This window comes from Garra rufa, chromosome 12, assembly GCF_049309525.1.
Source record: "Garra rufa chromosome 12, GarRuf1.0, whole genome shotgun sequence".
Classification (NCBI taxonomy): Eukaryota; Metazoa; Chordata; class Actinopteri; order Cypriniformes; family Cyprinidae; genus Garra; species Garra rufa.
The window spans coordinates 30,578,926-30,592,221 of NC_133372.1; the positions used below are offsets into that span (position 1 = coordinate 30,578,926).

Below are 13,296 nucleotides of genomic sequence, written 5' to 3' on the forward strand. Positions count from 1 at the left end.
TTGTGTGCTAGCAATCAAGAAAAACTATAACAATGTGGTATTATGAGGCTAACATTTAATTTAGATCTTTAAAATGTTTTTGTTTGTGAAATACTACAACAATTAGAGGACCTTTATTTATTGCACCTGATATTTGTTAAATATGAGAAATGTGTACTTTATGATCATTTTTTAAAGTATGGATGCAATTTTTTTTTCTTATCTCTTCAAACAGAAAACAAACTGTCCACGCCCTTTTTTTCTGACTTTCCGGCATGCAGTAAACACTTGGGATATGTAGATAAGAGTAGTGCACTACATACTTGTATTTGCTTTTACGAACATCATCATGAATGGTCATTGAACTACAACTGAGATGAGCAGGTAAGGGAAATTATTTACATTTAATGTGACAAATGCTGGTCAGGAACATAACAGGAAAAAACTGCTTGCTAGTTTTTAGTATTGTGGAGGAGAGGAAAAAATTTATCCGTATAAAATACAGTGCAAACTTCTTTGAGCTCTGTGTCAAGCTCACTATTATTTAATTTTTATTATTTGTTAATCAATTATTCATTTGTCAAAATAATTTTGATTTTGTGCATTTGTGCAAATACAATTACTTGCACTGAAGTATGCACAAGATACAAAGACTTTTATTATTAGTAAGTTGGGGGACCTCAGTTTGCTTATTTATTTATTTTTTTCCTCAACAGGCATATGCATTTAAAAATTGCGCTAGTATTTTTTTACATACTTGTGCACCTGCACTGGAGCTGCACTGTCGATATATGTCAAGCACCTGATGATTGCAAAAACAAAGACGTGTATGACAAAACGGTGACAGCAATCCCTGAAAAATTCAAAGATGGAGCCGATGAAATATTTTTTGTAAACAGTCAGATTGCTGTGATACCAAAAGGAGTTTTTTCTAAAAACCCTCAAATCAAGAAAATTGAATTTCTCGGTACTTCAACTCACTCTGTAGAGGCTGGAGCCTTTGAGGGTTTACCTGATATCACGACCATTGAGATATCTGGCACAAACGTGACATCATTACCTCTGGGTGTTTTTAAAGATCTCAAGAACCTTCAAAGACTTGTTTTGAAAAATAACCAAATCCGTAGCCTTGAAAAGGGATTATTTGATGATTTAAAAAAGCTTTTGGAATTACATCTCCATATGAATGAGATCAGCTCTATTGAGGAGGGGACATTTGACAATTTAGAGAGTCTCTCAACACTACATCTTGCAAAAAACAACCTTAGTTCTGTATCAACATCTCTTTTTTCCAAACTTAAGAGCTTAAAAACTTTCAGGCTTTATGAGAACCAGTTGACGGCTCTACCTGATGGGATTTTTGATAATCTCCAGGATTTGACAGAGATAGGCTTGAATAACAACCAAATCACCTTTATACAACCAAATTTATTTCCACACAAAAGTAAATTAAAAAAACTCTATTTGGACCATAATCTTTTAACAGAACTGCATCAAGATCTATTTGTTGGTTTCTCTTCATTAATGTTTCTTACTCTGCAAAACAATCAACTCACCGGTCTTCCCAACGTCCTTTTTGGAGAACTGCCTAAACTAACTGAGATAAATCTAAGCAATAACAATCTCACTCAGATACCACCTGGAGTTTTCAGTCCACTTAAGAAGCTCAAGAAGTTAGACCTTTCCTCAAACCACTTTTCAACAATGTCTGCAGACTTTTTTGAAGGTCTTGAAAAGTTGACTGAGCTGAATCTTCAAAATAACAATATCGAGTCATTAAACCAAGACGGCTTTGAAAAACTTCAGTCTCTTTCAGTGCTCAAACTGGGAAATAATAAACTACGAAGACTTCCTGGTGATGTTTTTGATGCTCTTCCAAAACTCAGTAGACTGTACCTAAACAAGAACCCATGGCAGTGTGACTGTAACCTGCTGCCACTCTTTGAATGGATGACGAACAATGAAGACAAAATTAAATCAAAACCTCCAGAAGTTTGTGATTCTCCGACAAATCTGCAAAATCAATCAATCACCTCTTTAACAGAAGAACAATTAATATGCCTCACAACTCGACCAACTACCACCCCTCTCCTTACAAGTACCGTTCCCATGACCACACTGCACACCACAACTGCTTCAACAACTAAGTTAACCTCAACGACAGCAGAGCCTACAACTACTACTACTTTACAGATGACAACCACAACTACTCCAACAACAACTCTACCAACTACAACACAGACAACCACCACAGCACCAACTACTCAACTCACAACTTTGCTACCAACTACAACTACGCTACCTACCACCACTGCGACAACTACAACTCCAACAACCACAACAGTCCCAACCACAGTATCAACAACTACACTACAACCAACAACTACCCACCTGACAACTACGTTGATTCCCACCACATCAACAACGACAGTACAAACAACAACTTCAGCGACCACCACTTCTACAACCATGATACCATCAACAACTGCCCATGTGACGACTACATTGATTCCCACCACATCAACATCTACAATCCAAACAACAATTGCGACAACTGCAGCGACTACAATTGTATTAATCCCCACCACTATTACAACTCAAAAGACAACAGCAACTACCTTACCACCCAGCACGACTGCAAGAAAAACAACACCTTTTCTTACCACTCATAGTAGTTTCATCTGTACCGGCTCTTCTCAGCCCCCTCTATCAACACAACATAGACAACACAACAAGTACTCATCGTGCAAGGAACTGATGATATATTATACTACAATGATGCTGGTGGAAATCTGTTGTACTCTGGTGCTGGCCAAATTCACTTATACATTATACTGCTCTCTGGAGCAAAGGGAGAGACTGCACACCCAGGTCAATTTGACTCACTTCTCCTATACTAAGTCTATTGTACTCAGACCAGTTGATGAGACCGAGACTGTAGCTCTTTGATTTATATATATATATATATATATATATATATATATATATATATATATATAGTTGACTATTCCTCAAAGGAATGATTTCCCAAACTACATAAATAATTGACACTTTATGCTTTCATTTCATGGCCATGTACAGAAGAGTCCACAATTCTCTATAATTGCATAATTAGTATATACAATGTATACATTATATAATAATATGTTACCAGGATAACAATTTAAGTGAAGAGCGATCATATCTATGCACAAGACTTGGATTAAACCTTTTTGCATCTTTTACATTTTTGTTCCCTGGACTTTCAATAGAGGAACAGATACCTCTCAGGTTTTATTAAATATATGTTAATGTGTGTTTTGAAGATAAACCAAAGTCTTATGAGGGTGAGTACTGTAAATGATGACAGAGTTTTCATTTTTGGATGATCTCTTTAAGCGTGTCCAAACTTACAGTTACAATGGAGCACAAACATACTTTTTGAGCCGTTTTATATTTGTATTTTTTACCTAAAAAGTCATTGTAAATTCATCTAGCAATTAATATGTGACGTAACATGTTTACATTTCTTCGGAAAGGGTAATCTGAAAAGGGTTTCTTGTGAGTTAGGTCACTCACAACTGTTGTGCTGCAGGTTGGGGCATCTGTTGGCTACTATCAAACAATAATTTGCAATTCATTTATCAAATGTCAGCAGTCTTGATTAATTATCCTTAGAAGAAAAGCTATGTAGGCGTAAGTCTTTGTTCACATAGTATTAGAGAGCAAAAGAATGCTATTGTTACCAGATGCTTTTGGGGTGGGTCATAAAAACAAGAGGCTAATTCAGATTGTTATTCATCATAGGCCTCATTTACACAGAATTTAAATATTTGTCTAGCTGTATACTTATTAATTGTATACTAAATCTTTTTCAGCATTAAGTATTAAATACCCTTTCATTGCAATTGCAAATTTATGCATGTGAATGGAACTGAAAACTGAATTATTCTACAAATTATCATGGAAATATTTTCTAGGGCGAATTTTCAGGCACTCTGTCTCATTTTTAGTCAGGAGGAAAAATCTTTCTTTAAAACAGATATGAATGCATGTCTTTCCCAATGTTAAGCACTAGATGTCAGTGCAGCCATATTTATTTAGTTTTGTCCAATAATTTGCGGTACCTCTCGTACAAACAGTGATTCATAAACTCACATTCTATCCTTTTTATGTATCAAAATTAAGTGTGGAAAAAACATAACAATCTGGGTCTTTAAGCGTGTAGTGTACATATTTTACAGTGGAGCACAAACAGAAAACACACAAACTCCAACCTGTAGTTCTAATGCACTAGTTGTCTTGCAATCCTTGCAATCTTTGATTAAGACTAATGAAAATTAGACTGACTTAACGGAAAGAAAATAAAGAGGTATAGGCCTACGCTTTTTGTGGTAAAGGTATATTCCAATAATGCTTTATCTACCGCACCACTAGATGGCGAGCTGACCAAATGTCCATTTGTGTATAAACCAGGGATCATCAAATCTGGACCTCGAGATCCATTTTCCTGCAGAGTTTAGCTCTTACCCTAATCAAACACACCTGAGCATGCTAATCAAGGTCTTCAGGATCATTAGAGAATAACAGGTAGGTGAGTGTGATCAGGGTTGGAGCTAAACTCTGCAGCGCATTGGACCTCCAGGGTAAGATTTGGGGAACCCTGGTATAAACAGTGGAATTGTAAACATTGGCGGTTGTTAGCCTAAATGTTTGGTTTTTCACCACAGCTTCGACACAACGACTGCCATCATCACTTCTATTACTCGTTTATTTAATCCAATCATTTAAAGCTAAAACTTAAATTAAAAAATAGTACAGAAACTAAGAGGGGAAAGCCATGCCATCATCTTACAAAGCAAATTCAACACCTGTCTGACTAAACATTTGAAGTAGGCCTATATAAAAAAAGTGAATCTCTGGATGTGAGACGAGTAGCCGTACTCATACAACTGCAACAAAACTTGTTTGCAAATGCACTATGCTTCATTACTGAATGTAAGCCAGTGATTCAGACGTGAGGAACATTGAATTCATAACAACTCTATTAATAAAGTTGTTGAGGAAGTATAAAAACCCCAAATATATAGCTAGAAATAGAAAAGTGTTTGACCAAAATTGGGTTTTGAGTGATTCATTGTATGTTTATGCATGTATGCATCAGTAGCGAGCAGTGACTTTTTCATTGGCTTTAAGGACAAACTCAAGGGGGAAAACACCGTGGCAGGTGTCGATTTAAAAGTATGCACATTACCTTATTTGTAAATTAATTTAATCTCCAATCCTTCTTCTATCGTTTCAGGTTCATCCATAGTTTTTTCATGCTAGAAAAACTTTTTTCTATTTTTAAATTAATTCTCAGTGAATAGGATTTACAATTCCCACCCGGGTGATACTACGACCATGCAAATGCCAAAAATAATAGCCTATCTTTAAAATATTGCCAAGTAACCATGCAAACAACAATAAAATCCGAGAAGAAATCAAATTTTATTATTTCCTTTTTCCCTAATGTCTGTTATTATTTTAAACATTTTATATACATTTTATACTTTTTTAAATTGACCATTTAGGCATGTTGACAATAACCTATAGGCTATGATATGTTTTCAGTTGACTTTTAAAATTTGCTTTGCTTGAGAAAGCATTAAAATATACAGTTACGATGTTTATTCATTTGATTTATCGAGTTAATTTTGCAACAAACACAAAGTGATTTTCGGCAATTGAGATTGGGTGCTTGCTTGGATGAGCGTACCTCGCACATGAAATCACGCAAATGCCAGCACAACACCGAGAACGCGCATGAAGTCGTAGCAATAGAGCGGAGACGAGAAAGCTGCGGAGAATCGGTCTACCCGGAAGCTTCCGTAACTGACGTAGATTTACAGAAAATTACCGTTGTTTGTCAAATAAATAATTTGACGTACTATTCCCAACTCTTTATTAAGCTTAAGTTACATCTCAAATACAAAAGGGATCAGCTTATAATCATGTGAACTATTTTTTTCAGACGGCCTGGGTATGTGGAGCATTCGCAGCTTATATGGACGGAACGCCACCATGTTTAGTCTTCATACTTTTCTGTTTATACTTGAATGGACTATTAACTGGTGACTTGTTTTGAGCTATTTAAGTGCTTTAAATACATTTAAAATTAATTTCTGATTTACCCTTGACACGGAAAAACAAAATAACTGTTTTATTTAGATTTGTACTGTGCTTAAGACAGCTGCCTGTCCTCTGAGGTGGTACTAAATATTTTATATTTGAGAGTGTAATCACAGCCATGAGTTCTCATAGACCAAGAGAAACAACGTTACATTCATTGACGCTGTTCCAGTTCCAGAGAGACCATATAGAATTGCCATGGTGATGTATGGTGGTATTTTGCAGCCATGGTGATGGCTATATAATGCATATATTTTATCTAGCCATGGTGAAATGAAATGAAAAGGGGAAAAAAAGCTTTAAACTCTCAGCTGCATTAGAGTTTAGTTTTTATGATGCAAATCACATTGACAAAGAAGCATTTCAGATGCAAAACATAAATTGATTAATTGAATTATTTCTGAGGTTTAGAGTTAAAGGAAAGGAATGAAGCCCTCAGAATCTCTCAGGAGGAATTCCAAATAGTCAAAAAGGATCCGTGTGATAACTAGGATTTTAAAGACTTTGTTTGCTTTGATTTTTGTGTTCTCCTTTTTTAGTTTAGTTTAGTAAAATTAAAATTTATTTTCAACAATCTTTTGATTATTTAGCCCAATCACATGAAGAACTAAAACAACTATGATGATTATATCAGCATACCAACACACAGTAATGTTCTGTTTATTATAAGTACATGCTGATCTGCAGTTATGTCGTCTTCCACTATAAATGCTCATAAAGCTGTTAATGTTTTTACATTCATCAGCTGAAAAGTGATTCCAATGACATTGTTGCACTGCGTCATTGTCATTATAGTTGTGATGTGGCCTTCCTTATTCTCATAGAATTTGAATGATTAGTAAAACTTGATAGTTATGATTATAGTTATCATGCTTGGTGTAACCAGGCCTTAAGATAACATTGAACAACTGAAGAAAAAAACATTACAACACAAGCACGTTGAATAAATTCAAAAGTTTAAACTTATCATATGTTTCCCAAGGGCAAAGGAAGAAACAAACCCAAAAAAGATGTGTATTTGAAACAGTCTGCCCAATTAACCAATTACCAAGCCTAATTGCAGTCTCCTGAGGAGAGGTTAAGGAGGAAGAGCAATGTCTCTCTCGTTCTACACCACCATGCCCGAGGCCTAATCAAGTTATCATATCAACAAATCTCTCATCAGGGGCCCATGTCTGACACCAGCAGAAAGAGAGGCCAGTCGACGACTAATTTCCAGCAGCAGGGCGCTGAGACTCGCCTGCCAGGCGGGATGAAAAGTACCTGCAGACCCCAGTCGAGCTGCCCTCACCATCCTGCTGAGAGAGCACTCACGCTGGGCACAACAGAGCGCTCTCTCCCTGTGTCGCGAGAGGGGGGGAAGGGGGGAACTATCATAGAGAACTAGAGGAACGTTATTTGGCAACGTACACAAAGAACAGGGACAGACAATGCAGTGATCATGCAGAGTGTAGAGGGGAATAGAGGGACCTCCCGTGGCCACGAGAGGGGCTTTAGGGTCAGAGTTTTTAGGGCTGGAGTGGTGCATCTCTGAAGAGGTTAATGTACTTGTTATGTGGGGTCAGGGTGCAGGCTTCACGGCAGTACATCACCAGTGACAGCCCCTCAGAGCATGACTGAAGCAGAAGCTCTGATCTGGGATAAGAAGGCTCGTTTTGAAGTCTATTGTATTGTAACTCTGGGGTCAGAACATAAAATGTGTGGTCAGAATGATTTTGTGGGCAGGAATAAGATGAAGGAGGTGGTCATTTGGAAATGGCACTAGCAGACTTGTAATCAGGGTTTCTGCGGGTCAGGCCTTAAAAAGTCTTAATTCGCTTTTCCGCAGTGTAGGCCTTTAAAAAGTCATAAATCAGAGCAGAAAGTCTTAAATTCATAAGTCATGGAATTAAATGTTGCACGCATTAAACAAAAATTAATCCATCTCTGTATTTTTGTTTTCTAATACAAATATATAAACATCTTTAAATTAGAAATCATTTACTTGAAGACTGTATGGTTAGGAAAAATATATATTTGACAGATATTCTTATGTCCATTTGCTTAGCAGTTACATTTCCTTTCCCCCCCCCCATCAAAAATTTATTAAAAAGTACACTGCTGATTTTTAATGGTTTTTAAAAGACATTTTTATGATGCGTTTATTTGATCAAAAATGCAGAAAAAACTGTAATATTGTGAAATAAAATTTCAATTTAAAATAACTGTTTTCTATGTAAATATATTTTGAAATTGTATTTGTTCCTGTGACACAAAGCTAAATTTTCAGCATCATTACTCCAGGTTTCAGTGTCACATGATCCTTCAGAAATCATTCTAATATGCTGATTTATTGTCAGTGTTGGAAACAGTTATTTTTTTGGAACCTGTGATACTTTTTGGGGGGGATTCTTTTATCAATAAAAGGATCAAAAGAACAACATTTATTTAAAATAGAAAGTTTTTATAACAATATACACTACTGTTCAAAAGTTTTGCGTCAATACATTTATATTCTGTATTTATATACATTTATATACATGATATTTCTTTTTTTAAAGAAATGAATACTTTTATTCACCAAGGATGTGTCAAACTAATAAAAAGCTATAGCATAGATTTACATTTTTAGAATTCTGAAAAAAAGAATCACAGGTTCCAAAAAAAAAATTGTTTCCAACACTGATAATTCTAATAATAAATCAGCATATTAAAATGATTTCTGAAGGATCATGTGACACTTAAGACTGGAGTATTTTCAAACTTTTAAGTGCATTGTGTGCCCATTTAGAGAGCATATTGTTGTATTGTATTCTCTTCAATTTATTCCTCAAATTTGGCCTTAAAAAGGTCTTTAAAAAGTTATTTACTGTCATAAAGTCTACAGAAAGCCAGTGTAATTACATGTCTGCTTTATTTTATATTATAGGGAATATAAAATATTGGTTAACCATGAGTCAAAATACGTGCTTCATGACTACTTTGCAGAATCACGCTGGTAATTTATACTCTCTCCTTACAGACATGCAGTGACTGATTATTGAGCCAGAGTTAAGCTGTGTGGTTCATTCCCTGGCTTTCACTGAGATGTTTATGTTCTGCTGGCTGATGAGCCATGTGGGCATGAGGTTTGGAACTCCCCGGTGCTAAAATGCGATGTCAAGATAAGAAGGTGAAGGAGAGATCTGACTTAAAGCATGACTGAATGTTTGACATACTCTGTCTTCAGGCATCTGCTGTCCCGTGATGAAACGGCTTACATGTGCAGTGCACACACAGAACGCCCTTTCACACATTATACAAAACTGCTGGAGCAAAAAGATTGCAGTAATGTCACAGTGGACTGTCCTGTTCATTGTCAGCCGTACTGGGGAAGGTACTTGTAGCTTGTCAAACCATAAGCTATTCATAAAATAGTAGTATAAAAGTAGTTAGCTGCACTGCAAACTACTAAGGTACTTTTAAGTTATATATTACTAGCTAACTACTTTTAAACTATATAAGTGAACTGATTAATTTACCAAGCTAAATACTTATGTCAGGAGGTTTTAAACTAGGAATCAGTCAAATTTAATAGATGTTGGTTAAATTTCTTTTAAATACACTGCTGCTCAAATCTGTAAGATTTTTAAGTCTATTTTGCTTATCAAAGCTGTGTTTATTTAATTAAAAATACAGGAAAAATGTAATATTCTGAAATATTATTGCAATTTAAAATAGTGTTTTTCAATTTTAATATACTTTAAAACTGAATTTATTCCTGTGACGCAAAGCTGAATTTTCGGCATCATTAATCCAGTCTTCAGTGTCGCATTATCCTTCAGAAATCATTCTAATATGCTGATTTATTATCAATGTTGGAAACAGCTGTGCTGCTTAATATTTTTTTTTTTTTTTTGGAACCTGTGATGAATGAAACATTAAAATGAACAGCATTTATTTAAAATATAAATCTTTTGTAACGATATACGCTACCGTTCAAAGTTTGAGGTCAGTAAATTCTTTTTTTTATTTCTTTGAAATAAATTAATACTTCTCTTCAGCAAGGATGTGTTAAATTGATTAAAAAAAAGTGATAGTAAAGACTATTATTGTTAGAAAATATTTCTATTTTGAATAAATTCTGTCCTTTTTAACTTTTTATCCATCAGTCATAGGTTCAAAAAGATATTAAGCAGTTTTTTTTATATTGATAATAAATCAGCATATTAGAATGATTTCTAAAGGATCGTGGGACACTGAAGACTGAAGTAATGGCTGATGAAAATTCAGCTTTGCATCACAGAAATAAATTATATTTTATTGTATATTAAAATAGAAATTTAAATTGCAGGAATATTTCATAAAATGACCTTTTTTCTGTATTTTGATCAAATAAATGAACTTTGATGAGCATAAGAGATTTATTTAAAAGGCTAATTCCAACACTGTCAGCGTAATACAAAGTGAATTTTTCCAGCTAATATTAATATTGTAATTATTTGCTTTTGTGTAATGACTACACAAAAATGCTACATGCTCTATTGCATTTTATATATATCATTTACCTATTAAAGCAAAAAAAAAAAAGTATACCTTTTTAAAATTTATTTAATAAATAAAGTAGTATATAGTACTTTTTTACCAATTTGTATATAATTTTTAACATTGAAAATGCCACACAATGTATGTGTTAAGACTAAAATTAATGGGTAATAAAAACTTAGTATTAATGCGTGCAAGACACGACTGCCGGCTGTGCATGTGATCTCGACATGGTGACCCCCATTTAAGGGGACCTACTCCATGTTAAGCAGCTTTTTGTGTCACACTTTATTGCATGAAGCCTCATGCAAGTGTGCATTATTTAAATCATTTGTGCTATTCATTTCTGTATAGTAGCGTCTACTGCAAAAACTGGCAAATGTTTTGTCAACTTTAAATCCAGTTTTCATTTCTTTAGACTCAGAGTCTATGCAGGTTTTGTTTTGGAGCTGTTGAAAAGGCTAAATTGGAAAACTGAATGGAATTAGCCTTTCTGGACAAACTCCACTCAGTGTTAAGAGTCTCTTTTCTTGATGATGTTTCTGTAGTTCCCGTCTCCTCTTGACCAGATGCACAAAAAAGGATAGGGCAGGTATGGTGAAAGCCCAGTGGGGGACTGCAGAAGTGGGGTGACCCTTAACCCTGGCACTCACATTATTCTTGTTGGACGGAGGCCACTGAGGCAGCCGGGGCTGCCTGCTGATCCCCACAATGCAGCCTTTTCCCCAGGCCACGGCTGGCAGAAAGACCCCCTGGAGCTCTAGTCACCATCTAAAGGCCTTTCAGCACGGTCCGGCTGGCCAGGGCCAAGTACCAGAGCGGTGGGGGCAAGGCAGAAAGCAGGAGAGGGGGAAAAACTGTGAAGAAAAAAAAAAATACAATAACGAAAGAAAGTGAAGGGAAACAATAGGCTTTAGAGTCCATCTTAACCTACCACAACAGTGTCAACATCTGTGGTTTCTTCTATGCTCTGCTCAAAGGATATAATCTACGGCGAAGAAAGCCTGTTCCCGTGGCTTCCTCAGTGAAAAAGGATACAGTTTTTTTTATCTTATTTTTTGTCATTCAGAAAAAAAGGTTTCAAAAGCCTCTCCAGCATGGCCTTTCAAGAGCAGTTAAACCACACTGTGATGTATGCCACAGATTGTGGTTTTTAAGCAGAACACAGAATGCCAAAAGTTCACAGGCTGGTTGGGGGAGATTTATGTCCACATTTATCAAGCAAGGTGATTTGAAGTCTTTCAGGATGCTCTAGATGCTTTCGAGTCGTCTGTGGCCTTGGAAGCGCACCACATGGTTTGTGTGATTGTAAACAGGGCACATGCAAAGCCCAGACATGTAGGAGTGAATTCTCACGGGGTGTTTGGGAGGGAGGCTGTCACTGCTTCTTTCTTTCTCTTTCACTCAGACGCTTCTCTGCCTCTTTATTGCGGTACATTCCAGCCACAGGACGTGTTGCACATAAAGAGTCACTTCATGTCGCTGACGTCAATGTGAAAGGAATCATTGAGTGTCATGACCAGTTTAGATCCCACCCTAATTTATCAGTTACCACCAATTGGTTCTAACAGGGAGCCTGTGGAGATCCAGGTGCTTATCATTATTTCAGCTTTGTTGTGCTTGAAAGAAACTGGCAGGATATGGAATGATGTGGGCAGATATGTGTGGAGAAAGACGCCCGTGTTGATCTGAAGACATACGCGCTGTGCGACTGGATTTCATTTCCTTTAAATTGCAAATTAAAGCCTTTTAATAGATTCATAGATGCAGGGAAGCATACAGTTTTGTGTGTTCTGTGACAGATGCTTCATACTAACACAGAGGGCTTTTGCATGCACACTGTCTTGCAGTGTTTTACAATAGACTACACCTGGTGTGCATCTTATGAACTGGGAAAGCAGGCATGGGTGTAACATGTTTATGCTTATTTATTTAGAAAACATTTAGCCTAAAGCTTTGAAAATTTGCCTTAAGCATCACTGACATGTCAGCAGTCATTACCAATGTCACATATTTGTGTCACTAAAGTCAGATACATAGATCTAGAATTTCTACCAGTGTTGTGTTCATAACATCTGCTGTGCATTGACTTAAAAAAGATCTGAATCAAAATCTGAATTAATGCAAAAAATGTACAATTGTTTTGTAATATCCCTGTTGTCCCTGTGTGTGCACAAACCTGTTTTCAGATGACATTTGCTGTTTTTTCTAAAGAAGTTAATACATTTATTTAGCAAAGACACATTAATTTAATCAAAAGTGACAGTAGACACATTTATAATGTTACAAAAAAATGTTGATGTCAAAAAAATGCTGTTACTTTTAACTTTCTATTCATTCAAATAAAATAAAAAATCATGGTTTCCAAAAAATTAAACAAATAAATAAATTTTGGGAGCAGTAAGATTTTTTTGTAAGAGTTTCTTATGCTCATCAAGGCTTTATTTATTTGATCAAAAATGCAGGGAAAAAAACAGTAATTTTGTGAAATATTATTTTAATTTCTAAAAATGGTTTCCTGTTTCAATATACTTTAACATATAATTTATTTCTGTGACGCAGATCTAAATTTTTATTAGCCATTACTCCAGTCTACAGTGTCTTTTTGGAACCTGTGATACTTTTTTCTTTGATTCTTTGATGAACAAAAAGTTCAAAAGAACA

The 13,296-nt window shown here is 35.6% G+C and overlaps 1 protein-coding gene across 1 annotated transcript; it reads left to right on the forward strand.

Moving 5' to 3' along the window:
* The first annotated feature begins 281 nt into the window (after positions 1-281).
* LOC141347429 (uncharacterized) lies at positions 282-2,935 on the forward strand. Its single transcript, XM_073852451.1, has 2 exons — positions 282-363; positions 696-2,935. The coding sequence occupies exons 1-2, from the start codon at positions 356-358 to the stop codon at positions 2,926-2,928; spliced, it is 2,241 nt and encodes a 746-aa protein (XP_073708552.1). The 5' UTR covers positions 282-355; the 3' UTR covers positions 2,929-2,935.
* Positions 2,936-13,296: the final 10,361 nt, after the last annotated feature.